The following is a 27426-nucleotide window of genomic DNA, read 5'->3' as shown; positions in this document are numbered from 1 at the left end:
CATTTCTGCTCTTTGCTTTTGAACTCCTGGCTTTGACCTCGCCTCAATTTGATTCTTACTTACCTCATCACCCAAACCCTGAAGCATGACTTGGACTCCAATCATCGGTATCGACCCTGACCTGGAACTTGACTACGAAATCCTCCACTTCGCTCTGCCTCAGGTTTGACCCTATTCTGACTCTTTGCCCTGACTGCCCATATCAGCATCCTGACATGGGCCTGTCCCATTGCACGGGCCTGTATTTATAATGAATTTTGTATTGTTTTTTGTAATGTGGACCAATACCCACTAGGAACAAGGTTTAATCATTGGGCATATCTGACTCCCTGACATACCTGAGCTTTGCCCAGCCGAGACTCATAGGTAACCAATGAGGAGTCTGAAGGCTACACCAAATTGGCATGGCATAAAGCATATTATACACATTACAACTGGTCTCATCTTTTATATGAAGGTATGGTCTGTGAAGACTACCAGTGTTAGCAAGCAATGCTTCATCTTCATCCAAATGGCTCTTCTTCGTTTCCATGGGCACCGTACTTACACATATTCACCGTTTAGATTGAGGTGAAGAAACGCCTGCTGGGACTTGTAGTCCTTCTGTATTAAAATTGAGGGTGGCCATAGGTTGCACTGCAGAACACCTGGGCACCACTGAAACTGGTCTAGCTCTTATTCTGTGACAGAGCTGTGGCATTTAAACTTCATGCCACAGCTTTACATCTGTGTAAGGGGGGGGGGAATAAAAATACAGAAGTGAAAAGAACAAGACATTTGAAAGAAGAGTTATTTATTACAAAACTAAAGTCCAAATTCTACCTCTGATTTTCTGTGAATTCCTTTACAAAATGATTTTTAGTTCAAGGGAGCTCTCTCCCATCCATTTAATACACTGCATTTAGTATACCACGCTGCTCTGCAATTGAAGAGAATTAGGAGCCTGCAGTCAAATAATACATGTATAGAGACATACACAAAAACAACCAAAATACATTAATATTAGCAGCATTAGTAAGGTTCATAATGCAGAAGGTTGGGTCACAAAAGAAGCCCATCATCACTTTATCTCCAAACTTCTGTTCAGTTTTGGGTAAATTTTCCAGGATAGAGCCTAGATCACTCCCTTAATATGACAGGGTAAACCTGCCTGCCTAACTTTTAGGAGTCTACATAAATAAAATAGCAATAGCGGCTTCAGCACTAATATCCCCCCTTAGCTCCCTCCAAAATAGTATGTGCAACAGTCAGTAGCCCTTGACTCTCAAACACAGAGTATGAAGTGTATTTCAGAAATAAAGTAACACAGGAACAGCCATACGGCTTGTCTTACTGCCATGGAGACAGATCCAGTTCGGTCCTGGTTTCTTGCTTTTCAAGGCTGTTTAAAGGGGCTGGGCATGCTGTGGAGATAGATAATGATGCTATCTTTCCCCCCTCAAGGAGAAAGGGCCTTATGATGCTCTAACATTCCTCAGCTCCCTCCCCACCATGACATACACCTGACCAGTAAGGAGGGGTCATTTGCTCTGAAGGGGGAAGTCCCATCCAGATGCCGATACAGGGCCACCATGGAAGGATGCTCAGGGTCCAGTAGGAACATAAGAGGAGAAAAGAAGGGGTATTCTAGCAGTGCATAGCACATAGCTCATGTACACAGTGCTGGTTATTGCATCCAGAGAAACAGTCACATGGACATGACCCTTGGAAGGGAAGCCACCAGGTCTGCCAACATTTGAGAGCTATGAATAGGAGCATTTTGGAAGAAAATACAGGCACACCTTTCATCTCCAATGAAACACACTGGATGAGACTCCCAGAGGCACAAACAAGAGGGAAGGTTGGCAGGAGTCCCACCCTTTGAACTCTCTCTGCTGATGCCGTTAAAGAAGTCAGTTATTATAGCTTTCTACTACAAGGCCTTTGCCATGCATGCATTTGACGGGAATTCTGTTCCTTCAGGACACGGCAGCTCAGCTCAACTCTGGTCCAGGCTCTTCTGGAAACTGGATGCACATCCAAAGGGCTCAGTGATTAGTGGACCAGCCTAGAAAGGAGTACAGGACTTTCGGGAGGGGGAGAGAAGGGAGGGCAGAAGGGGATATAAAAAGCTGGATCATATTAATTTGTTCTGACATGTCAGTAAAACAAACCCATTCAATTAAGACTTCAAAAGAAATTCTCTGCAGATCAGACTGATGCTGGTTTTCCTGCTAGCGGGTCTGGGGATAGGTGGATCACATAGTGATGATGAGCTGCAGACGTGTTTATTTGTGAGTATTCCATGGCTGCCCAAGCAAAGGCACTTTCAGGACCACAGCTGTCCCACAGACACGAGCTCCTAGCTCTGTGGAATTAATTCAGTCATTGCTGCTGGAATGGGCATGCGTGCCCTTGCAGTGATTGCTGATAGAACCTCCGTTCAGGTGAATGCAATGCCTAAAATAAGCTGGATATGCTGAACTCAAGCCCTTTTTTGTATCCTCCAAAGACTGGAGAAGTGAAAACACAGTTTTACAGTATAAATCTGAGGAAAGAGCAGGAATGGGAATTTTGAAGCCTGCAGATGTTTACATTTTGGGCTTCACAGATTGAGTTTGATGACATCCCCAACAATAATGGATGACTGCCTGGGAAACCTCATAGGGAGCAGCTGCTCCAGACAGCAGCATCTTCTGGCCTGTGAAAGCACCACTGGCTGTTTCCACATGACTGGGGAAGGGGACAAATGAGTTGTCCTCAAGATGAACCAGCTCTCATTCCACAGCCAGGAATGCTAGACTGAATTGAACTAGTGTTTATCAAGACCTAGAACCCAAGCAGAAAGTCTACAGATGATCTTGTGGAGACCTCTGACCAAACAGAGGCAATGCAGAGCAACAGCTCCCTCCTTGAGAAGGCAAGGGTCAGTTTCACTGCACCCACTGCTTCAAATCTGCACAGCTCTGGAAGTGTGTCCAAGCTTAAATGCTGCTGCAGTGCCAGTAAAGGCAGCACAAATTAATAGATTTGGTAGGGCTCACAAACACAAAGACACTGTTGTTCTGTTCTCAGTGATGGCCCAGTGAATTTTTCAAGAAATAGATATTTAGGGTCAGATCCTCAGCTGGGGTGAGACAGCATAGCTCTGCTGAAGACAAGGGAACAACATCAATTTGCACCAGCTGAGGACTTGGCTCTTAGAATTCAGAGGATGAACCGCCATGCTGTACCCATTTTAAAAAGCTGATTATTAATGTCTGAGTGCAGTCCTTTTAACACCCTAACTCAAGCGTCTGGTCACAATTCTGTTCATTATTGTGGGATAACTAGATTTTTTTTGTATGTGTCCCCGCATGTGGACAGTTGGATGCACAGGGGCCAAGAAGTGGGTTAGCTCTTGTGCCAGTCAAACTTCCAGTGTGAGGCATCCAAACTCCCAGCACCAAAGACAAGCAGCCTCTTGTTTGTACTGAGACTGAAGTTGACCTGGGCACAAAAAGCTGAAAGGGAGATTGAGTTAGGTGGTGTTTTTATCTAGCCAACTCAAGCTCCCCCAAAATCCGAAGTAGACCTATTAGTGCAGCAGAGGAGACAGGAACAATGACCAAGGAGAGGCCCAGCTTTCTCATGTTTCTCCTGAAGTTCTTACTGCTCCACCTCCTCATCAATAGAGGTTTCTAAATCAACATTTTGACTTAGCTAAAAGGTCCTATGATGGCAAAGATGTGTGAACCACCTTTGGGACCATCCTACATAGGTACCTACTGATTTCTTACTTCTCAGTAGCAAGGGACTGGTTTGCTGCCGTTCAAGTTTATATCACTGCTGGGTCCCCAGTGCCTGAGGGTATCCTCTATCTCAATCCACCCTTTACACGAGCCCCTGGCACTTCCTCCTGGGACTTCTGCAGGAAAAATCTGCTCTCATGACATCACAACATTAAGCTGATGTTCTTACTGGCAGTATAAGATACCCAATAACATTATTAAAAATGAGGCAGTGTAATATCTGCCAGTCATATTGCCACCTGTTTATAATCTGTTGCTGTTTTTCCACATGTCAAACTAAGCAGGATTTGGTGATGTTTTCAACCCTCTCCCTCATCCTCCTTTCCTACATATCATCTCTGAGCAGCCTTGGCTAACCCAGAGGGGAGCACTTCCCACCCACCACAGTAAATAGAAAGAGATCATCAAACCCAGCAGTTAATTACAGTAATGACCCCCCACCATGGACTGTCAGCAGGGGATTAACTCAAAACCTTTAGCATCAAAAGCAAAAGGCCTATACCACTTGAGCTGGTACCAGTAGTAGGCTCCTATCTTGTATGTGGACCGGCCTCTAGAGGCGGATATGACATACTGAGCCAGCATGTTACAATAGCAAGCAGCTGCCTAACTGAACATTCCTACATTTCCTCTATTAAAGTGACAGCAGGTCTGAACTAAGCCTCAGCCCAGCATACGGCACAGCCATCCAGCCTGGTCTGGGGATGTTAGCACAATCTCCATGCCAACAGCCTTTCGTGTTACAGATAACACATTGGAATCCATGGAGAGTGGAGAGGGAGTATAGCAGAACTCATCTTTAAAACTCAGACTCACTCACCTGTTACTGATACTCACCCAATACATATTCAGGAGCAGGGTTGAGAGGCAAAGCAGGGAATCTGAAATGAAGGGCTTGATCGTCTTGATACATATGCAAAATTGCCTTGCAAACCTTGCTCCCTCAAAGGACACACACAGCTGGGACTCAAGGCAATTTGTTTTGGATGCTACAGGACAGTAGTAGTGAACTGAAGGGAAAGAAAGGACCTTAGGGGAAAGAAGTGGAACAAAAGGAACATTTGGGGGAAGGAAGAAAGGAATAGATACCCCATTAAAAACTTCCCCACACCTGTTTGAGGACCAGGTCCCTTCCCTCCCACCCTCACTGCCTGGGAAGGGATGGATTCAGCATCAGAGAGCTCTCTTCACCAGACAAGCAAAGAGTTTTTGTTCTGGTTTCTCTCTCTCCCTCCACCCCCCCCTTCTCATTTGCCTGGCAGTTTATCATAACAACAAGAAGTGCAGTTTCCCATTAGAAGAAACCTGCCTTCAGCAGAGGAATATTAATGGTTAAATACCCCAGATCTAGCAGCAGGCTTTGCAGATTCCAGTGACTGCTAAGTCTCAGCTTCCTCACACAACGCAGAGTTACTGGCAGTAGAACTGCTGGTATCAAAGGATGAATGACAGCTGTCAGCAAGGGTTCCCTATCTGTGCATCCCCAAAGAGGCTGGCCCTTACATCAAAGAACCCAAGACAAGCAATAAAAGAAACTTGCTGCTCTCACTGTAATTATCTTTGGGGCGTCTTAGCATCTTGTGGCAGAATTGCAAGACTGATGAACTGGAACTGTCTGGCTCTGAGCTGTCATGAGGTTTGCCAGGTAGCTACACAGTGATTATTATAAGTGGTTACAGGTGGCCTGAAAGCAAGGGGATATGCAAGGATAAACAATCCTTCTGTTTGCAAAGGGCCTGGGAGACAGGCAAGGCACGATGGCTTATGGAGGGTTCAGGCCACAGAGACTTTCAGTTCGGCCAGGTACTAGAAACAGCATCAGATCAGTGAAATGCAAATGGCTAGGACAGGGCGGTTCCCAGACATTCTCCAAAATATATATAAAACACCACTAATAAAAGTTATTAAATATGAAAAGATCCTTAATGTCTCAGGACACTGTGTTTTCTACAGTCAGTTCTTTCCTGCAATCAAGTGATTTTCATATGAACAGAGACAAAGACAGACGTGTGCAACCTCACCCTCCAACAGATATAAACACATACTCCTCCAAATCACACCAGTGTGGCTGCTAGACAGACCAAAGCAAGGCCAAAGTATGACTGTACAAATTCTAAGACACATTGCTCGGAGGACCCAGGTCTTCTTTCTGAGCAGTATCTGGCCTCGGAAATAGAATCTACTGGACCTATGGCTGGAGTCTTACTCAGAGGGTCTTTCTTGTGGTCATCCTCTGCCAAGGCTCAGACTGTGCAAACCAGTGATGAGACAATGGGCTACTATGGGGAGCAGATTCTCCGGAGTTCTCCAGAGTGGTGCTTCACAGCAATTTGACTCAAAGTGCCCAAGAGTCAGCTTGACACTTGATAGTTCTTGTGTTTCTTATTCCCTTGTTCCAGGCTGCCTCCTGCCGTCTCTAGAACTCCCATGATTCCAGCCACCTGAGCCCTGCCATTGGGCTGTTGGGATCTGAAGCCATAGGTCCCACCATCCCATAGGACAGAGGATGGAAGAGGTAGAAGCTGTGGAGAAGATCAAAACACCAGTCAAATTCTGATTAACTGCATATTTGGGCTGCTTTAGATTCCATTTGGGGCTCTCTCCCTCCCGCTCAACAACATTAATACAGCCAGGTACATGGCCTTACCATGGGTGGGGTGGGATTGGGAAGCCTATAAACATGTTTAATCAATACATTTTTAAAGTATAGCATAGACTGATGGTCTGGCACCATGAGGGATGGGGATCAGAGTCTGTATGTGCTAAGCTGTGGGGAAGAAGGGAGCCAGTCTAGCTGACCAGCATTTGTACCCACTGAGCTCCGGGGTTAAACAAAGAGACTCCCTGTAATGAAAAGGTTTCTGCAAAGTCATTACCAGGAAATGGACAAAAGCTGTCAAAGCTGAATCTGGTTCATATGAAGGGTTCAGGGCTGAGTTTGTTGCTATCCGAGAGTTTAGCAGAGTAAAAAAAGGGGAAAGGAGTTGGGAGAGTGAAAAGTTAAAAACAACATGTGTCAAGGAGCCAACACTTCCACTGAGACAACAGATGTTGTTTTACATGCAGGAGCAGCTCAGCTTCTAGCTCTGTCACCTGTACACGATGAGCAACATCAGTGCCAGCGTCCCATATGTATACACCCTCCTCCCCATGGAGCAGGACAGGCGCCCAGCACAGAACTTCAGCAACGTGTCCCATGTAATTCCTAGGAGAAGAAAATAAAATTCATAACTAGAGGCACCATGTCGGAAGCCAGGAGAGAGATGCAGGCTATATTTGCTACACTCAGTCACAAACAAATGCTGATAAAGCTCTATATGAACAAAGGACCAATTCTGTTTTTAAAGTCTGATCTCTTATCAACCCTTAGCACAAGAAGTGAAGCTTTCTATCACTAGAAATTTGGTTTTCCCAACATTCCCACTGGAATAAAATACTTTAGATTAGTCCTGACTGCTAGAGGTATCAGACCACAAAATTACATAATTCCAGTTACTATCTTGCTTCTTCTGTCTCCTCCATTTCAAGTACAGCATGATTTTAGTAGCTGAAGGCTCATGTACTACCAGGATCAGAGATTAATGCTTTATACCATTTGAGAACAGGGCCTTCCAGTTTACAGAGTCATAAAACTTTATTTCTTAGTGGTCTGAAGACAGTGACTGCTAAAAATCATGTTGGAATTGAAATGGATTATTTTAATATATCGTTTGTATTACAGTAGTATATAGAGGTCCCAACTGAGATCAAGGCCCCATTACAAAGCACTATACAAAAACATAGTAAGAGACAGTCCCTATCCTGAAGAACTCTAAACAGACAAGATACAGAACAGAAAGGGAGCTAACAGAGTCAAGGAGAGGTGAAATGACTCACCCAAGTCACATAGCAAGAAAGTGGCAAAGCAGGGAAAAGAAGCCAGGTCTCCTAAATCCCAGTCCAATGCCCTATCAACTAGCGCCGCAGCCTCTCTGAGGTCAAATCAAGATGGTAATCCAAATGACAATTGTATGGGGTTCGCTGTCTTAAGCAGCTAGGGCTAAAAACACTTTTGAACCAGTACACATTTCCAAGCACTAGCCCTGAACCAGAGAGCCGAAAGAAAAAAGAAATCCATTTCTTAGTTATGTCACTTTAAAAATACCCCTTCCAACTCAGCTCGCCTCCTACTCCCCTCTACCTTCAAGGTCTCTACTTTGCAGTATTTACCTGTCAACATGCTAGAGAAAAGCATGGCAGGAAAGTAATGATGAAAGTAGAGGACTCTGCCCATCATGAAGAAAGGGAGGTAATGGAGGAGCCAGCCCAGCATGATCTTCCCTCCACTATGTAGTAAGACTTCAGAGAGCTCTGAAACACAAACACACACTTCAGTAGATGAAACTTCACAACCCTGGTTCAAACCTCGACACCAAGGAGGCAGAGTGTGAACACCAGTAAGATTGGCAGGAACAGGCTTAGCAGGTCTACGTTCCAAGTGTTGGGAGGAGGGATAGCTCAGTGGTTTGAGCACTGGGTTTAGCAGGGTTGTGAGTTCAATCCTTGAGGGGGCCATTTAGGGATCTGGGGCAAAAATCTGTCTGAGTCAGTTGGGGATTGGTCCTGATTTGAGCAGGGGGATGGACTAGATGACCTCCTGAGGTCCCTTCCAACCCTGATATTCTATGATCTAATCAAACCCCGCACTCCTCCCCATATTAAACCAGCCTTGGGTGAAACTCAGGGAGATCATCACTGAAATTGAAAGAAAAAAAAAAAAAAAAGTGATCTGCTGCTGATAAAGCACCCCCACCTCTGGAATGTTCCTAACAAGAGTTATAACCACCATGGTTGTAAAGCAGAGACACCCAGGCATTGGAAAGTTTTAGGTACAGAGAGAGACTCAACAAATGGTATAAGATAAGTTCTGACACACAAATTTATGCTGACCACCTGCACAAACAGAAAAGGTCACAAATACGTTACAATTTGGACATGAAAGATTAAATGTAAAAAACTTGGACAGGAAGAAGGACACATAGGGACCAGTGTGTAATTGGTTAAAATTTTTGTTATGTGAGGGTGTGGGATAATGTGACAGGCTTATTAAATTTGAAGGAGATAGATAGTTTTACCTATATAATGTAAATGAAAATCAATACTCTTTGGGAATCAACTCTGTACTGCAGTACAACAAGAAGCTGCAAGACATCAAACCCTCTGCATGACTGTGACATGCAGAGGCATCGCTGGCAACCCCCAGACGAGTGGATCATGACTGGCCATCAGATGAAATTTGTCTATATATTGGGAGTGGTGAGCATAATAGATTTACTTAGTATATGTATTCTCTGGGTCTTGCTAATAAATAGATGTTTAGAGCACAGTTGGGTAAGGCTCTTTCGCTGGGAAAAGATCCTGCAGACCCGTAGAGTCCTTGGCCCTATGAATAAAGGCAGGTACTTAAACTGACCAGGTTTCTCCCTGAGCCGCATGGGTAAGAGTAGGTGCCTTATGCCCTGAACCTTTGGAAGGGAAAGGATGGGAGTGTCTAAATTAACTGGGTGATGCCTTGAGCTCTCAGTAGGGTATAGGCAGGGTGCCCCAGATTGTGCAGGTAACACAAGGTTACCCACAATATCCCACCTGCATTATTCATGCAGAAAATGTATTACACAGAAATACCTACCAATAGCGTCTTCCTCAATGAATAGATACTGGAAAAGCCATACAAGATGGACCTGCAGAAGACCTGGTCACAGACCTGGCTGGTCTTGCTAACATGGGGTCCTGTAAGGACTAATCCTGCAGTGGCACAGGACAATGGACTAGATGAGGCTTAACAGGTCTTTTCAATCTCTGATTTCTAGGATTCTCTCTGGAGTAGCTTGACAGCCATCCCTGATCCTCACTGTCAGCCCATTCCCTGGAAAGGAATGTGGTCTAGTATTTAGAACCAGGGGAACAGGAGCAGAAGACCTGGATCCTATTTCCAGCTCAGTCAATAACTCACTATAGGTGTGTCTACACTGCGATAAAAAACGTGAAGTACCAAGTCTCCAAGCCCAGGCCAGCTGACTTGGGCTTTCAGGACTCAGGCTGTAGGGCTAAAAATTGCAGTGTAGACATTTGGGCTCAGGCTGGATCTTGGGCTCTGAGACCCTCCTCACTCAGAGTGTCAGAACCTGGGCTCCGGGAGGTTTACATTGCAATTTTATAACCCCTGAGCTGATCTATGTCTGCCACGGGTCTTTTATCACCATGCAGATGTAACCTCAGTGACCTTAGCTAAAAATCACTTCACCTTTCTGTACCTCATTTCCTACCCAATTATCTGTAAAATAGGTGAAACACTGATCTATGTCAGAGGGATATTGTGAGACTGGATTCCTCAGGGTTTGTGAAGTGCTTTGTAACCTGTGGATGGAAGAGGCTAAGGAAGGAGAAAGGGCTGTTAATATCCTCCTCCTAGTACCCTCTCTCTGTCAGCTCCCTAATGGGCACTAGCTAGTATTTCTCCTTTCAAGACAGATGTGTAATATTAATACAGGACATATCACACAGTCACGAACCAGAGAGGGATCCAATAGACCATCCCCCTTTGAGCAAATGTAGGATTGCTCCCTACAGGATTTTTACTAGAGCATTGTCCAGTCCAGTTTTATATGAGTTGAGGAATGGGGCTTCCTGCATTTTTCCTGGAAAGACTGTTCCATAGTTTTGTATATCTCAGTGTCAGGATGATTTTCTGGATATTTTACCTAAATTTACCTGGTTTTTAATTTCATCCCACTCTTCTTAGTTACAACCCCTTGGACTTATATGAACAATTCTTAAAAACAGACTTTAAATCAAGGCTGATGTCTTTCTAAAATATATGCTTTAATTCAATTTAAATTTGTTGGGCTAGATGAGATATCCAAGTGAAATCTGTACCCTGTGTTATGCAGGTCAGAAAAGATTTTCATAATGGTCCTTTACAGCCTGAAAATACTGTTAATTCCTCCCCCTTTCCTTGGCATTTACATCCTTCCAGGTATAAGATTTAGCATTTCTATAGCACTATACATTTTAAATACTTGTACTCATTGCTGTCATGTTCCTCTTGAACACATTTTGTTCAATTTCTGAGTGGTCTGATGTTCCAGAGCAGAGAGAGAATCTGCTTTCCTGCAGCAGAAAAGCAGGATGATAAACTGTCACAACAGTGAAGCCTACAAATGCAATAGGGTAGAAGAGCTGGACTTACCTTTGAATTCAGCTGTCAGCTGAACTCCCCTCTTCATGGCCACAATAGCACAAGTTGCCATTAGGAGGTACAATCCAATAGTGACCAGATTCAGCCACCAGACCACCTGTGTGGGAAAGAGGAAAGGAGGAGATAGAAGTAGCAGAGTGTGCATAAGACATGATGGAAAGCTAAATGAAACCACAGAAGAGAAGGGGAAGAAAGCAGCTAGAGAAGAGAAAGGCAGGGAGCCACTGTCTCTGGGAAAGCCAGGAGAAAACTAAATATTTGCTAAAGGCAGAAGTCACTTGTTTTGCAAATCCCCCACTTACCGGGTTCCCCAGCAAATAAACTCGATAATCTGTTTCGTTGACTCCAGAGAAACGCAGGCCCTGAGGAGGAACAGGGAAAGGGTATCAGAGGAAATTAAAATAGGTTTGTGCCTAGTGAGCCCACATCAACCTTCAAACTTACTGAGGCTTCCACAGAGAGTGAGCAGTGAGAAAGGTGAGATAAGTTCCTTCTCTTGCCAACAAAAAGGTTATTTCAGCAGCGGCTGAAATGTAGTCATGCATTTTAATAAAGAGATGCAGCCCCACAGCTCTACAGTTTGGATGCCATTCCCCTATCAAAAGCACTTGCAATCAGACAGGAAGGTGGATTTGTCAGCATACCTGGTAGTTGATGGGCCAGTGCCAAGGCTTGGATGTGACTTCATTCTCCTTTGGTTTGAGGCCACTGTTTCCCTATAGGAGGTTGAGAAGAAAATTACAGTCAATAGGCGGTTGTGCTGCAAGTCCTGCATGGCAGCTCTCTGTCTAGGAAGGATTTCAGGGGCATAGGAAGAATAACCCTGTTTCTGATATGTTCACAGGTGTGCAGAAGCAAATGCCCTAGGACAGTTAAGCCCTTTCAGGAGCACCTAGATTTGAACTTCAGGCTTTGCTAGTGCTCCTACTACCCCATTACTTTGCAGGAGATTAGCTCCTGGAAATCCCCACAACTATTTCACTTTATTGTAAGTCACATCCCTTTCCTTACTCTGTTCTCTCATTACAGCAGCATGCAGTGATGGCAAAAAATTTCCTGGGGATTGCTTCATGCACCAGTAAGATAGATAGATGCCAGGCTGACCCGCAGATCACAATCAGAGACCAAGTTTAGGTCCCCATTCCATATATATTGCTGTGTATCTGGAAGCCTCTCCCTCTAATTGCACCAATTGTACAGACACTGGAAAGACAACAACTCTGCTCTAAGGCTATTAAACATCAGGAAGTAAGCCCACCATCTTCAGAACGCAGGTAAAGTATACTGGTTTGAATCTGAGACCTTTCCACTAAACTCCAGATATAAACCAAGCACTAGGCTCTATATCATCTAGAGAGAGAAGGAGCTGGGCAAGGAGCTTCACAGTAACTGCCAGCACTAAACCTGGCCCAAGATTTACATGAAGCAGTGACCTGTGAAGCAGCTAACACCTGATGGTAAATAAAGGATTAGATTCAGAGTCTGCATCCTCTAAAAGTATGCAAGCAACTTTCCATGCCTGATTATTTGTACCAGCAAAATGGCTATTTAATGCCCTAAACTGCATGCACACAGCCAAGCGTACAGAACCTCGGAAATGAAAACCTGGACATGGAGTATCAGAGGCTGTGATTTGAAAATTTGGTCCAAAGTATTTAATCAGTTTTCAAACAATTCTCCTTTCATAGTTTCTATAAAAGAAGTACACATAGAAAACTACAGTAAGAGAATAGTACACAGGCAAGCACTCAAAAGTTAGGAAATGACAGAATTAAGGTTGCCTATGTAACCTTAATTCAGCCCTCTTGTGCATATGCGTTACAATAATGTCTTTAATTACATGATCCCATAATATTTTTTCCACAGGACTCCTGTCCCTGAGGCTGGCCACTAGAGGGAGTGGAGTCACACATTTTGCCAGTGGGTTTACAGCTATTGCTGGCAGCAGAGGAATACTGAGACTCAGGAACCCTGGGTTCCATTCCAGGATCTGAGGGGAGTGGACTCTAGTGGTTAAGAACCATTCTGTATCTGCTCCTGCCATGCCTAACCCCTTCTGCCTCTGACACCTCCAGTCTGTCCTCATCTCAGTCTCCCCACTGCCTGCTTTGACCCTTTCCATTCCCCCTGCTCTGCCTCCCCTCAGCTCCATGTCTCATAACCTCACCCCACAGCTCACAGCTGCTCATCCCAGTTCCTATCATCCCACTGCTGTTCACCCTAGTCTTCCTGCTATTCCCTGAACTCCTGTCTCAGTCTCCCTCCCCACAACCCCCCACAGGCCCGGATCGTCACCCATCTGCAGATCAGTCAGGTTATTTTCTCCTCCCTGTTGCCTGGGTCAGCTGGGCGCCAGCAGGGAGAGCACTGAGAGCACACGAGAAAGAGTCTATCTGCTCTCAGTACTGATATCTAGTGCCACAGCAGCCTCTGGCAACCAGGAGGAGCAACTGCCGGGAAAGTCCTGCTCAGGCCATCTCCCCGTGATGTTATTTTCATGGGGACAGCAACAGACATATCCTGGATACCAGGACAACAAACCCCCTACTAAATTTCAAGTCGCTGCTTCAAGTGATGGAAACAATATTTGCTTCTCAATTAAATGGTTTTAAGAGTGGGTGTTTGGGTTGTTGTTTTTTGGCAATATGGGAAAAACAAGTATTTTTTTCCTCAAACCTCTGAGAAATGCCTGAATTACTTTTGCTGAAATCTTTCAGTAAAATTCCACCTAAAGCAGACAGCTGGCATGGAAAATTTCAGTTAAAGTTTGCCAACTGAAAAAAAGTCTTATAATAGAAAGCGTCGCTTAACTATAGGCGTTTCTCCCAATGCCACCCAATACTTTGTGTACATAGATTTGTTCGTGAATATATACACATGTGCTCCCCCAGTGAATGTTGGTCATCATCATCAATGCTTTTTGCTAGATGGAGTGTCCATCAAAGAGCATGATCATGTCACCCTCTAGTAGCTGCATCCTAGAGTACCACTCATAGCTTAAAATTACTACACAAATGTGAATGTTTCCCAATTTACTACCAAGACCAAGTATTCTCTACATTTTTCTTCTCCCGTTCTTTATTGCTGAGAATGTGTATGGAAGAAGCAGGATCGTAGCTATTTAACAGCTCAGCTACTCCTATAGGTTTTCCTTCAGTCTGAAATAAGAGTCCTCATTTCGAGACAAGAAAATTATTTCTATGGAAACAGTTACATTGATATTTCCTTACCTAAAGCAATATTATAACTGGTTGCCATGGAAATGATTAGTATGAATAATGTTACTGAGCATTCCTAGAGCCCCTTTCATTTCAAAAGAGCTTTACAAACAACACATTAGCCTCAGAATCTTTTGTAAGGTCAGTATCGTCCCCATTTTACAGATGGAGAAACTAAGGCACAGAAAGGAGAAGAGACAAGGTCATACAAAACTGTCTCAGGTGAGAAGACTACAAGAGCAGTCAAACTCTGAAGAGAAACAAATCTGCTTTTTTGCAAACATCCTCAGTGACAAAGAATGAGTGAAGAGGAAAGCAGAAAACAGAACATGGAAGAGTTTTTGAAACAATGGGTTTTTGTCTTTTTAATTTTTTCCATCAGATGTTAATGTATCCCCAAGTGTTAGCCACATACTTTTATGGCCCCCATCACTGCATTATCTGAGTGCCTCATGAGCATTAATGAACTTATCTTTACAGCCGTCCGGTGAGGTAGGGAAGTACAAATATCCCTTTCTTACAGAAGAGAACATAAGACACAGAGAGATTAAGTGACTTGCCCAAGGTCACACAAAGTCTATGGAACAGCCAGGAACTGAACCTAGATCTTCCAAGTACAATTTTAGAACTTCAACCATAAGGCCATCCTTCTTCTCCAAGTATAAATCCTTGTAACCTATGCCAATATATATATTCTGTCCTATCTTGACTGCTGCTATTCCCTGGACATCATAGTACAGAATGTTTCTTTTTAGCTCAAGAGTTAAAAAACAAACACACACATGACAATCTAAAATAAAGCCACCCTACCCGGATCATAACCATGTGGGACTCCAGGAGAACCTCTGGGAAGGAGGGTTTCAGAACATCCAGACTGATATTAGGCACTATGGAAAAGAAAACAGGTGAATTAGAAGCCTGTACATGCTACCTTCCCTTAATACATACACACATGATAAACCCTCTCTTCCTGTATCAAATCTGTGAGTAACCTTCTGGTACCTCCTTGGTTCTCACTGCATTTCATTCATATTCTAAACACAACCTCTTGCAGTCAAGAAAGTATCCCCAAGTGAATTTCACAACTGATCTACTCTTTGATTTCCCACTGTACTTTCAGAAGCGTGAGAAACAGATAAAACTCCCTGAAATAAACAGTCTCTGTGTTTAAGCAGAAATAAGAGCCTCACTGTTCATAGACTATTCTTTATCCACAGATCAGCCATGAACGGGAGAATGCAAAATGTATGACAATGGGAGAAGACTCCAGACCAAATGAACAGCTCAGAATTTATTTCTCTTGGGTTGAAATATAGTACTTCTGAAAGGCTGCAAAATGTTAGCAGGTTTTAACGAGGTCAGAATCAAGCAAGTTGTGTGATAAAAATCAGGGTGTTGAGTAACACGTAAACCAAGCAGACAGTGAATAAGGCTGTGACACAGGTCTAACTTTTGGATTGTGCTGGAGGGGCTGTATGTCACAACGGGCATTCTCAACTCTATTCTTACCCCATGTCACAACTCTAGCAACCTCATTATTGGAATGTTCCTGGAAAAGAGAATGAGGCAAGTATGGAATAGGGCAGTGAAGATCCTACACTTCCGAAAAATCATTTAAAAACTTCTACTATACACTTGCATTCAGAATATCTCCTTCAATTAAAAAGCTGTAAGGGGGGCTTAAAATAAGTCTCATAGTGAACATAGTTGGGGGAGGGATAGCTCAGTGGTTTGAGCATTGGCCTGCTAAACTTAGGGTTGTGAGTTCAATCCTTGAGAGGGCCACTTGGGGATTTGGGGCAAAATCAGTACTTGGTCCTGCTAGTGAAGGCAGGGGGCTGGACTCGATGACCTTTCAAGGTCCCTTCCAGCTCTATGAGATAGGTATATCTCCATATATTATCACTTAAAACTTTAACTATCAAGTTGTGACCAGCTCTTCTATAATACTTCACCCTTCTGCAGGTCCTGAGGATCTCAACGTGGTTTATAAACATCATATCTCACCATCCCCCCATTTTACAATACAGAAATGGAGGCAGAGTGACTGGCCCAAGATCATGCAACAGGTCAGTACCAGAGCTGGGAACAGAACCCAGGGATCCCAAACATTGAGTGCTTTGCTCTGACCTCTTGATAACCTCACTCTCCCCCCCTTGAAAACAAACAAGCCAACCTGCATATTGTCCAAGAGATTTCATCACTTACGCTTGGGATTGATGTGATCTTCAACATTCCAAAGGGCATTGGGAGTCTCCTTCACATATGGAGTGCAGGTGACTTCCACCTGTTCCCAGCCCCTGAGGAACAGCAGGACAGTCAATCACCTACCTCCCGAAGGAGAACCACTATTTACAATTCAATTTTTCATTCAAATTGACATTCCTTGCCCAAGTTCAGCTATCAATTAGCACCAACTGCAGCATCCAACCTAACAGATTCATTTCTATGTACCCAGAAGTCCTCTCTTAACAGAGTATAAACAGAAACTGGACTGGATTTGAAAAGTGTCTAAGGTCACAAGACTGCTGTATATATGAAGAGCAACACTTGCATATTGGGGTTCCTCAAATTAGGTAACAAAATCCATATTTAGGTACATAAGTATGTGGCTTAATTTTCAGAGGAGCTGAGTATCTGTAGCTCCCATCAACTTCAAGTCAACTTTTAGATTCTCCCCAGGAAAAACAGTCACCATTACTTTAAAAGTCAATTCATACCTAGAGCAACTCCATTATAGAAACAAAGGAATTGCCATAACGGATCAGACCAATCGTTCATTTAGTCAATTATACTGTCTCCAAAACAGCCAGTACTAGATGCTCAGAAAAATATGAGACCCTTAAGTGGGAAACTACAGAACAACCTCCCTATAGGTAGGGTGACCATATTTCCTTATGCTGAATACGGGACACCTGGTAAAATTACTCGTATTCAAGCGCGTTCAACAGCAATCAATTGTATAAATGTTCAAATTAACATCAAGTTGACTGAGCCCATTAAAAAGAAATACTGCGTAGTTGGATTCTTTTTATTTACTTTCATATCTTTAAGGCTTTAGAGTTCACACGGGGAGAGGTGTCACACACTGCCCACACCCCCACGCACACACACTGGGAGGGGTAACACACACACTCCCATACACTTCTCTCACACAGGGAGGGTGACCGACCGACCAGACCCTCCCTGCCTGGTGCTCTCCACCCTCCAGGCCTGGCTGAGGCACCAGGCAAGACCCGTTCTCCTGGTACCTGGCACCATGTCTTCCCAAAGCAACATGTCAGGGGCATGCAGGGTCACATGCGCCCTCTCCCCAGATTTCTGCCAAGGTTCACACCAGAATGTGGCCAGCAGCAGCCTTTCGGCACTGTGTGGGAGGGAAGGGACACCAGCTGCTTCCAGCCACAGGGGAGGAGGAAGGGGGAGGAAGGGATGACCTGGCCTGTGTCTCTGCAGAGCTCATCTCTTCCCCCACTCCTACCGCTCCTGTGTGGCTGGAAGTAGCTTGTCCCTTCCTGCCAGCACAGTGTCAAAAGGCAGCTAACATCTCCAGACTGCTGCTGGCCACCGACATAACCCAGCTGCCTCCTATCCCCTGACTACAGCACAGGCAGGAAAGGGTTAAGCCCTAAAGATGCATTGTGCACCAGGGCCCAGGGAACCGAACTGCAGGGACTTTAGCAAACTCCGCCAGAGAGGTGGCTCAGCAGAGGAGGGTGCCTAGGGGATGAAGCAGCCCCACATTCCCTCAGGGCAGGACCCGGGGGGGGGGGGGGGGGGGGGGGAGGGCAGGCGAAGAGGGTGCTAAGCCCTTGCCCCGGGAGCTGCTGTGGCGCCTGCAGGGTCGGGGCATGAACAGGCTGGAAATTGCTTCCCCTCTGCCACTCCAGAGCTTAGCTGAGGGGTGGAGAGGCTTCCCGGTGCCAGCGCTGTGCGGGGTTTTGGCACATGCAGAGCTCAGCTTCTCTTGGCCAGCGCCTCGGAACAGAGGGTCTTGAGGTTTCCCGGGGCGCCAGCCCAGCCAGAGGAAGCGGGGGAAGGAAGAAGCCTGCTGGCCAGGCTGTTGATGAGCTGAGCACTCCAACCAGGGGCTGGTTCTCTGCACAGCGCCCCGCTGGGAAGGACATGGAAGAGCAGCAGGGTTGGGGGTGAAGGGGAAAAGCAGGGAGAGGACAGCAAGAGGAGAAGCATTTAAAGGGCCAATGGGTGGGCAGCAGAGGCGACATGTAACCGGCTGCCGCCTGGCGCCTACCCACACTCACCAACCACTGCAGCTCGCAGCATATAGCCAGTGCCAGCCAGAAACGGGACGGAGAGCGGGGCCCTGCTGGCTAAGAGCCAGCATTCAGCAGGGGCTGTGCTGAAGGACCAGCAGCCAGCCCTGCATGCTGCATCTTTGCCCCGCCACCAGCCTTGCACCCTCACACCCACCGTCAGCCACTTGACCAGCCCACCATCCCTCCCACCACTGGTGAGCAAGTGGCTGGCAAGCAGGGATCCGGCCAGCAGCAGGACCCACCAGGACTGATGGGGGAAGGGAGGGGCAGAAAATATGGGACAATTTTCCGTTTTTAAGAAACAATTGGGACACTTGCAGGAAGGCTTAAATACTGGACTGTCCCTTTAAAAACGCAACATCTGGTCACCCTACCTACAGGAGAAGTTTCTTCCTATCCTCACTGTTACAGGTGGCTTACTTCCTGAAGCATGAGCTTTACATCCCTTGCAATTTAAAAAAATCGCAACTTAATTGCTGATGATCCCATAATCCATACAAATGTCTAAACTTTCTGCTATGCAGTTGGCTTTAATGTTGTCTTAATGTTGTATTTTTGCTATGCAGTTGCACTTGGCTTTAATGTTGTGACAATTAGCTCCACATGCTAAGTTTGTGTTGTGTAAAAAAATATTTCCTTTTTATTTGAATACTGATGCCAGAGGCAATCAGTCCATTCTGAGACAATGAGTTCAAACTCTGGAATCCTTTTTTTATATCAGCCTTATTCCACATGCTACCTCCCAGGAGACTGGGCCTACAGGAACAGTCTTGACTGTAATCCCTCAGGCTATTCAATCACCGACCATCAGTGAGAGCACTATCAGTGTGCATGTGCACTTACAGAGACCTGGAACAAATAAAAACCTTTCCTCTTCCAGAGCCACTTGTTGCATCTGCTCTCATACTCCAGATCTGTGCTCATACATAGGAGAGAAGGGTGTGGGACACTCTTGTGGTCCAGGTCTTTCCATTAAAAAATGAATAGGAACCGATATAAATATAACAGCAAGGGATTTGGATAGTTCAGAGGATTGTGGAATGGGACAACCTTTAGGTCACTGGTGGCTCCTACAGCTAAATGAGCTGGTGATGTAAGAGTCGCAGTTTCCAAGGGTCTATGTTGCAACCATTCTCAGTACAACGGTCTCCCATGCTGGCAAATTTTTTTTTTTGCAAAGGCCAAGGATTGACTGGTTTATGGAAAAAGAACTCATCACTCATGCCTGACACTAGCCCCTCTTGAACAGGGCTGAAGCACACCCCCATGCTGATGTCTGGGATGGACCTCTTGGTTAAGGACTTTATTCTCCAGAAGTGCCATTTGCTAGCCCCTTCACTGTAGTAGATTTCATAACCCTCATCCAAGATTTCACTCTGATTTTCTACTTTTCAGACACCCCTTTCCTTTTAAGAATAGAGGAAAAATATAAAGGTGTGTATTCTCCGGTCCAGATTAAAAAGTGCCACTGAACAAGGGGATCTGGTGTCAATTGTGTAAGAAAAGGAACATCAGCTGCTAGCATGAGACTTTTGGCAGGAAGCATCACAAGCGAGGCTCAGAGATTATTTACCATTTTGGCAGCGTCTTCCCAGAGGACCCAAGTATGCATCCTGTGGCCAGATGGGTCAGTCGGATCTGACTCCGTAGGACTTTAATGCGTTTCCCAGCCTTCCTGCCCACCACCTCAATCCGCCAAAAATCGTTGGCATCTCCTGTTCCATTCTATCGTTCAAACACACCACCAAAAAAAAAAACAAAAAACCAAAAGCACGTGTCACTGGAGAACAAGAGACAGAAAACAGGAGCTTCTGAAACTTTACAGTGTTGACAAAACTGAGTGGATCAGACCCAGCTTAACTTGGGTTAACCTGCTGGATTCCCCAGCAGGAAGATAATTTTATAGACACCAGCAATGCATGATGTAGCCATGCTTACTATCTACCTACATATTTTCCTCACCAATTCCAAAATTCTTTGCCTCAACTTCATATGTGGTTCTCAAGATATGAAGTTACATTTTAAAGGGATTTTTAACTGGATGGTTTGGCTGGGCAGCATAGTGGGTTTATTGAGTAGTCTCTTGCCTCTGGGCATTTAAGACTCAAAGCAGATTTCATTTACAAAAGTCAGAGCACTGCTCAGTTTAGACCCCAGAAGCCATTTGTCTATATCACAAGCCGGTGTACAGAAAATAATACCTGTCAGTGCAGCTTTAAAGTTAAAATTTAAAGAGTCTGGTGCTGACAAAGTTAGGGTTGTGGTGATAGTTTAAAGCTGTTTCTTTCTATGTGCACATTTTGGAAAGATCTTAATATGTGCTATTCTAATTCTTACACACCGACATACATCATATATTAACCTGTGTAATGAGCTCCAACTTCCATTATAACCTCCCATGTATTTTCATGCATTGTAAGTGTTCTCATGGATAAGAAACTGGCTAAGAGACAAAAAACTAAAAGTAAGAGTAAATCTTTTGTCTTGGGATGAACCTCCCTCAAGCGGAAGAAGAATTATTCTTACTATTCCGTATCCAGTGACCTGAAAGTGCTTCCTTGTCATGGGGGCCTCATGCTGGTGACTGTGAAGATTTCTAGAAGTCCTGAAATTAATTACAAGTAAAACATAGTTTTCAATTTTACATTGAGAATGGTTTGTGTGAAGAGCTTTCATTTTGGTCACCAATAAAGATTCATTTATACAGATTCCATAGGACTTTACAGGCAAATTTATTTCTGAACCATATACATATAGGAATCACTTCACAGGCCACATTCAACCACCTCTGGGGGAGTTTAAAAGCGTACTGACTATATCACACTACAGTTTAGGACATAGAAATAAATAGTTCAAATGAAACTACTGGGAGGCAGAATTTTAAGAAGAATACAATTACCTAGGGCACTAGGGCTAACATCCCTGTTCTTGCAAAACATGCCATGAGGTCTTTGAGGTCTTGACCACTCTTGATAGTTAGTTTTATTTTCCATGCAAAAGACTGCACCTTCAAGCACAGTGTTTCTCAAACTGGGGTCGCCACTTGTGTAGGGAAAGCCCCTGGCGGGCTGGGCCGTTTTGTTTACCTGCCCCGTCCGCAAGTCCGGTTGATCGCGGCTCCCGCTGGCGTGCGGTTCGCTGCTCCAGGCCAATGGGAGCTGCTGGAAGCAGCACAGGCCGAGGGACTTACTGGCCACCGCTTCCAGCAGCTCCCATTGGCNTCCAGCAGCTCCCATTGGCCTGGAGCAGCGAACCGCACGCCAGCGGGAGCCGCGATCAACCGGACTTGCGGACGGGGCAGGTAAACAAAACGGCCCAGCTCACCAGGGGCTTTCCCTACACAAGCGGCAACCCCAGTTTGAGAAACACTGCTCTAGCAGCACAAAATCCCCTAGCACCATGCTGAACCATTAGGCTAGGACTCAAAACAAAAAGTATCACTTGCTGCACCATTTGTGCAGCTCCTAGGTTTTTCTCAGTTCTTCTATCTCAGGCCCAGCCCTCCTCTGCATGTGAGAATTGACAAGATCCAGTGTGGCCAACTCATGATTTTATCATGACTCTCATATTTGGTGTTTTTCTTAAAGCCCCAGCTGCTGGAATCACGTTATTATTTAAGAATCTCAGCTTTCCCTTACAAAAAATAAGTTTCTAGCTCTCATGGTTGCAGAGAAAAGTTTGAAAACATGGACCCTCAACAAGGTTCAAAAGCCAAAAGGCCAATAAAAAGCACCCAACATTTATTATTTTTTAAATCTCATGATTTTTTGGGGTCTGATTAATGCTTTTTGAATGCTTGGGGAAGGCAATACTGAAGGTCACAGAGTAATATAGCACAATTTGCAGGTCAACAGAAGTCCTATATATTTAAAGAAATGAATCCTCAGAGAGGGCAAACTCCTCTGTTGCGCAGTGAAAGGAGGGGGAAATGCAGATTTAAAACCAGCATACCAGGGTTCCTTGCCATTCATTGAAGAGAGAGGACTCAAGACAAGCCTGCATATCATTTTAAACCGTTTCATGGCTGTAGTCTCAGTGTCTGACTGGAACTTCAGCAGGGACATGCCAGGTACACAAGGCAATAATGAGGGTATTTTTTGCCCCATATTCCTGGTATGTTAGGCAAAAGTTAAGGACTTATCTTGCTTGACAAACTGGAAGAGCGGGAAAGGTCTGGGCACAAACAATAGAATGAATGGTCTGAAATTCCTATCATGTTGTGGAATAGCCCTTAACTTTGCATACCATGCAGCTGGACAGATTTCTCAGGAGCTGCAGATGGTTCTCTCAAAAAGAAAAATACTTCATCGTGATGAAGCTATTTAGAGGTCTCACTCATCCCAAGAAAAGACAGTGGCTCAGAGATCCCATTCAAAATATGGGACTGTACAGAGGGAAACGCCACAAATCCCATGCTGGGAATAGAGATATGGAGAAAAGTCTACAGCAGAGGCTCTCCACCAGGGGTCCAGGGCCCCCTGGGGGGCTGCGAGCAGGTTTCAGGGGGGTCCTCCAAAATAAACCAGAGAGCAAGGCCAGCGTTAGACTTGCTGGGGCCCAGGACAGAAAGTCGAAGCCCAAGCCCCACACTGCGGGGCTGATGCCGAAGCCCGAGGAACTTAGCTTTGTGGGACTGCTGTGGCATTGGGCCCCAGGCAACTTCCCTGATTGCTACCACCTAATGCGGTCCCTGGCTTTTAATCTACTGGATATGCAGAAAAACAGTTGTTGTGGCAGAGGTGGGCCAGGGAGTTTTTATAGCATGTTGGGGGGAGGTCAGAAAGAAAAAGGTTGAGAACCCCTAGTCTACAGCACCAAAGAACTTGTTGAAGGTTTGTGCTGGCCTAATTCTAGTCAATGGCAGGTCAGATCTCACACCATCATCCCCATTTACCAATCCTATGGCAAATGCTAATTCTGGTCAACTCCCAGAACACATGGATTGGGAGATACAACCTCTTAAATTTTTCTATTATTTCTTAAACACCTTACTCTTTGTGCTCCAGCCGAATAACATCTCCATGCCTCACAAACTCCACAGAGTAGGAAGGATCTAAATGATCTGCTGGCAGAAAAACAGATAATAGCATCGGGTTTAGAAAAGGAATCAATACTCTTAGAGAGGGTTTCAGAATGCTGATCCCCAGCCAAACAGGGGATGCACTCAGCAAACTCACGTCACTGGACCATAGACTCAGTGCAACCCCTAGAATCAGTCCAAGGACCAGTCCCAACTGTTATTCCTGGAACCATATAATGGAAGCTTCCAAACAGCAGATACTGTCCTAAAATAAAAAGATTGGCTGCCCCTGGGTACATCAGAAAGGCTGAGAAAACAACCCTCAACGTTCAGTACATATATACTTTAAATATATAGCAAGGATTTTTTTTTTTAGCAGTAGCCAATCAACTTTAATCTTATTAGGCGCTGCTAGTGCGGGAAGGAAACCCTAGATACCAAGCATGCTTCAGATATAGTTTCTGTGTTCTAAGATGTGGTCTGCATAGACAAACGGTCCCAACGTGCAATATTCCATTTTTACCAAAGGAGCCTTCCACTCAGATCAATGGACTATTGCATGCTGGGATCCACAAGCTCTGTGGGCCACACATATGAATTAAAGAAAATGGTAACTGCAATCTGCCCCACTTTATACCTATAAATTGCAGTCCTTGGTCATCTGGCACGTTACTAATGCAGCCATCAGTTGGGCAAAGTTAGGACATCTCACCTGTACAGTCTTGAAGGAATATGAAGATGTGATTGATAATCTCCCTCACCCCCAATAATCCTTTGTTATTTGGGAATAGATCCCAAGAATATAGTAGTAAAAAAATAGAAGCACCAGTTAGACAGTCCACTTTGCTAGAGTTCTGTTTACCTGTGTTGGAATCATGTTTCTTTATAACCCACAGGTTGTTCAAGTCCTTGTGTAAATAGGCAGTGACCTGGAAACATAATGATAAACCATTTCATTTCACCAACAAGTCAGGGTCTAGCCAAAGTACAAGATCCATCAATCAGCAGGGCAAAAATACCAAGTGCATCCAGTGCTGATACAATAAAATTAAATACAGGATAACTTTGTGATGTTGTCCCTGAATTACAAAGTCCTGGCTCCTGGACATTGCTTAACCCAGACACATCCTTCACTTGTTCAATGGAGTTATTGTTACCAATGTGTGTCACGTCACTTGTAGCTGCAACATCTCTGTCTGTCTTTCCCCTATTGCTCTGCGAGTGCTGTGCATCCCTGGTAATAACTTCTAAGTCATATCATAGAAGCACAGAAATGTAGGACTGGAAGGGACCTCAAGAAGTCATCAAGCCCAGAGGCCTGCGCTGAGGCAGGACCAAGTATACCTAGACCATCCCTGACAAGTGTCCTTGCCATCCCTGAAAGGTGGCCAACTTGTTCTTTAAAACCTCCAATGATGGGGATTCTACAACCTCCCTCAGAAGCCTACTCCAGTGCTTAACTACCTTTACAGTTAGAAAGTTTTTCCTAATATCTAACTTAAATTTCCCTTGCTGCAGATGAAGGTAGGACAAGAAGTAATGGACTTAATGACCTATCTATATGGTTCTATCTCTTCTCTCAGTCCTAGTTCAGAGGCTCTTTCCACAACAAGATCTTCTGTTCTGCAAACACGAACTTCCTGATATTCCTCAGTTGGTATCAGAAATCCTGGGCCTGACATCTCGATCACTTCCACAGCAACAAACTGTAAATATCACCAAGGGATGGTTAGAATTGCTGATTGGGAATAAGCAGCAGGTGCAGACACTGAGATCCTATTTCTAAAGTAATTGTTCCGAGTGATAGAGAATGGAGGAAAATGAAGCAAATAACTGTCTATCCTCAACATCTTTCATCTGAGGATCTCAAAGTACTCTACAGACACTAATGCATGCATTGCAAAGCATGTCTTCTTAGGAAATCTGCTGAGGAAGCAGATATTGCTGGGGTGATGCTTAGAGAAAATGGGAAATTTGCTTTATTTTTGTGCTGCCTCATTCACTAATATTATATGTTACGGGGTTGCTGATTCTCGCTTTGGTTTATTATAATTTTAATTATTTTTCAGAGGTGTCTACAGAGTTCAGACTAGTGCCTCTTACTACTGTTAGTTTATAAATCTAAAGAAATATAAATCTAATCTAATAAACGAACCCTCAAACTCCCCGTCATTTTCATCATTATCCTCAAAACAGAAATAAGAAAATTGAGGCACAAAAGGAGGAAGTTACTTTCCAAGATCACAGAGGAGGTCAGTGGCAGAGCTGGGAACAGAAAGCAAAAGTCCTGACTCCCATTCCTCTGCTCTTACTCTTAAAGATGCCCCCTTCAAAATCAAGAAGTGGATTTGTTTTAAACATAAGAATTTTCACTCTTTTCCATGAGATGGCAGCTGCTCTTTCTTTTTATGTTGTCTTGGCATGCAAGACAACCTCCTTATTTTAATGCATCTTTAGTATCGCAGGCCACCCGTCCTGGTGTAAGAGTGCTATGAATTCAGGCACCTGTACTGCTAGGATTTCCAAACAAGGGCAAAGCTCAGCACCCTATCCTCACCCCCTCATGTGGTTCTCAGAGGCCAGCATAGGATATAAATACTTATGTGGCCTCTATCACTATTATGTCCGAACGCTCAGTGCAGTAGGTCTTTGGGAATGTCATGCTAAATCTCAAAAGGGGAACTGTAAAGAGTTGCACCTCCCCAAGCAGTGATAAAAGAACATGACAGCGGGAAAGAACAGCTGCTTTTATTAGAGTAGGGGTCCCCAACGCGGCGCCTGCGGGTGCCATGGCGCCCACCAGGGCATCCATATGCGCCCGCCTACTGGCCGCCGGACAAGCAGCCGCCGAAATAACGCCGAGAAGCGTCAACGTCAAGAAGCACTACCGCCAAAACGCGGCTGATTTTTGGCGGCATTTCAATGGAGACGCCTCTTGACGTTGCCGCTTCACGGCGGCATTTCGGTGGCTGCTTGTCCGGCAGCCACAGTCCTCGGCGGCTAGTTGTCCGGCGCCTGCCCCATGGAAAAGGTTGGGGACAATTGTATTAGAGGATATAAATCTTCTGGAAGCTCCAAAGTCAGCAGAGCATGCTGGCAGCAGTGAGAGATAGTGGTAGAGTGACACACTGACCTGCTGCTGACGAGCCCCCACACCCTCGGGGTACAAGTGCCAGTGTGAATGAAGGTACCCCCCTGCCATCCGAAGGTTCTTCATTGTGATCACAGAACCATAGGCCAGATCTGAAAGGGGAGACAACAGGTCTTAAGGATCTCTTCTGTAAAACTTCATCTCCCAGTCAAGCTGTAGTACGGTAACTCAAGGTATAGACACTTCTCTTTCTTTTGAGGCAGGCCTATTTTCCTTCTCATGCATAATTATAGTCAGCTACCAGGCGGCATCAAATTCACTTAGTGGCTCTTCACCACCCTCCCTTATAGTCCCTAGAACATAGAAGGGGAGGACAACCGGCATTAGGACCCAGGAGGTGGGGTCCAGCTGCAAAGTCACTAAGCCAGAGGGGCACCCTTCCTCACCCAAATAGCTCTGCTTTCATAGAAATTGGGGAATAAAGGGAGGGTGGGGAACAATGGCACCGTGCCTCTGTTTGTCCCTCTGCCTCTCCAAACTACACCCCTGGGCATCCCCAATCCTGCCCCCGAACAATGATTTACCTCTCCGCCAGCTCTTCCAGGCACTGGAAACGACTCACCTGCACTGCTGGGAAGGGGCATGTCACTGCTCTTGCAGTTTCCCTTTGCTTCCCTGTCATTTTCTGTGGGGAAGCAAAGAAATCTGCAGGGGACATGAATTCTGCGCACACACAGTGACGCAGAATTCACCCAGGAGTAACAATATGTGTCTAAGATTTCATGTAGGGTACCATATGTAAACTGGTGAAAT

At 44.9% G+C, this 27426-nt stretch overlaps 1 protein-coding gene across 1 annotated transcript in view; it reads right to left on the bottom strand.

Moving 5' to 3' along the window:
• Positions 1-776: 776 nt before the first annotated feature.
• POMT2 (protein O-mannosyltransferase 2) overlaps positions 777-27426 on the bottom strand; it is a 46014-nt gene continuing 19364 nt past the window's right edge. The window contains exons 9-21 of the mRNA XM_034768429.1: positions 26656-26765; positions 24385-24451; positions 23495-23564; positions 21029-21107; positions 20076-20227; positions 16434-16525; positions 15036-15112; positions 11652-11723; positions 11310-11369; positions 10999-11104; positions 7980-8120; positions 6864-6975; positions 777-6292 (exon numbers count right to left, since the gene is read on the bottom strand). Coding sequence (XP_034624320.1) covers positions 6187-6292; positions 6864-6975; positions 7980-8120; positions 10999-11104; positions 11310-11369; positions 11652-11723; positions 15036-15112; positions 16434-16525; positions 20076-20227; positions 21029-21107; positions 23495-23564; positions 24385-24451; positions 26656-26765 — 1244 coding nt within the window. The 3' untranslated portion in view covers positions 777-6186. The remainder of the gene's footprint in view (positions 6293-6863; positions 6976-7979; positions 8121-10998; positions 11105-11309; positions 11370-11651; positions 11724-15035; positions 15113-16433; positions 16526-20075; positions 20228-21028; positions 21108-23494; positions 23565-24384; positions 24452-26655; positions 26766-27426) is intronic.

Source organism: Trachemys scripta, chromosome 4 (genome assembly GCF_013100865.1).
Source record: "Trachemys scripta elegans isolate TJP31775 chromosome 4, CAS_Tse_1.0, whole genome shotgun sequence".
Lineage (NCBI taxonomy): Eukaryota > Metazoa > Chordata > Testudines > Emydidae > Trachemys > Trachemys scripta.
The sequence above is the reverse complement of the archived record's forward strand: the minus strand, read 5'-3'. Positions and strand labels throughout refer to the sequence as shown.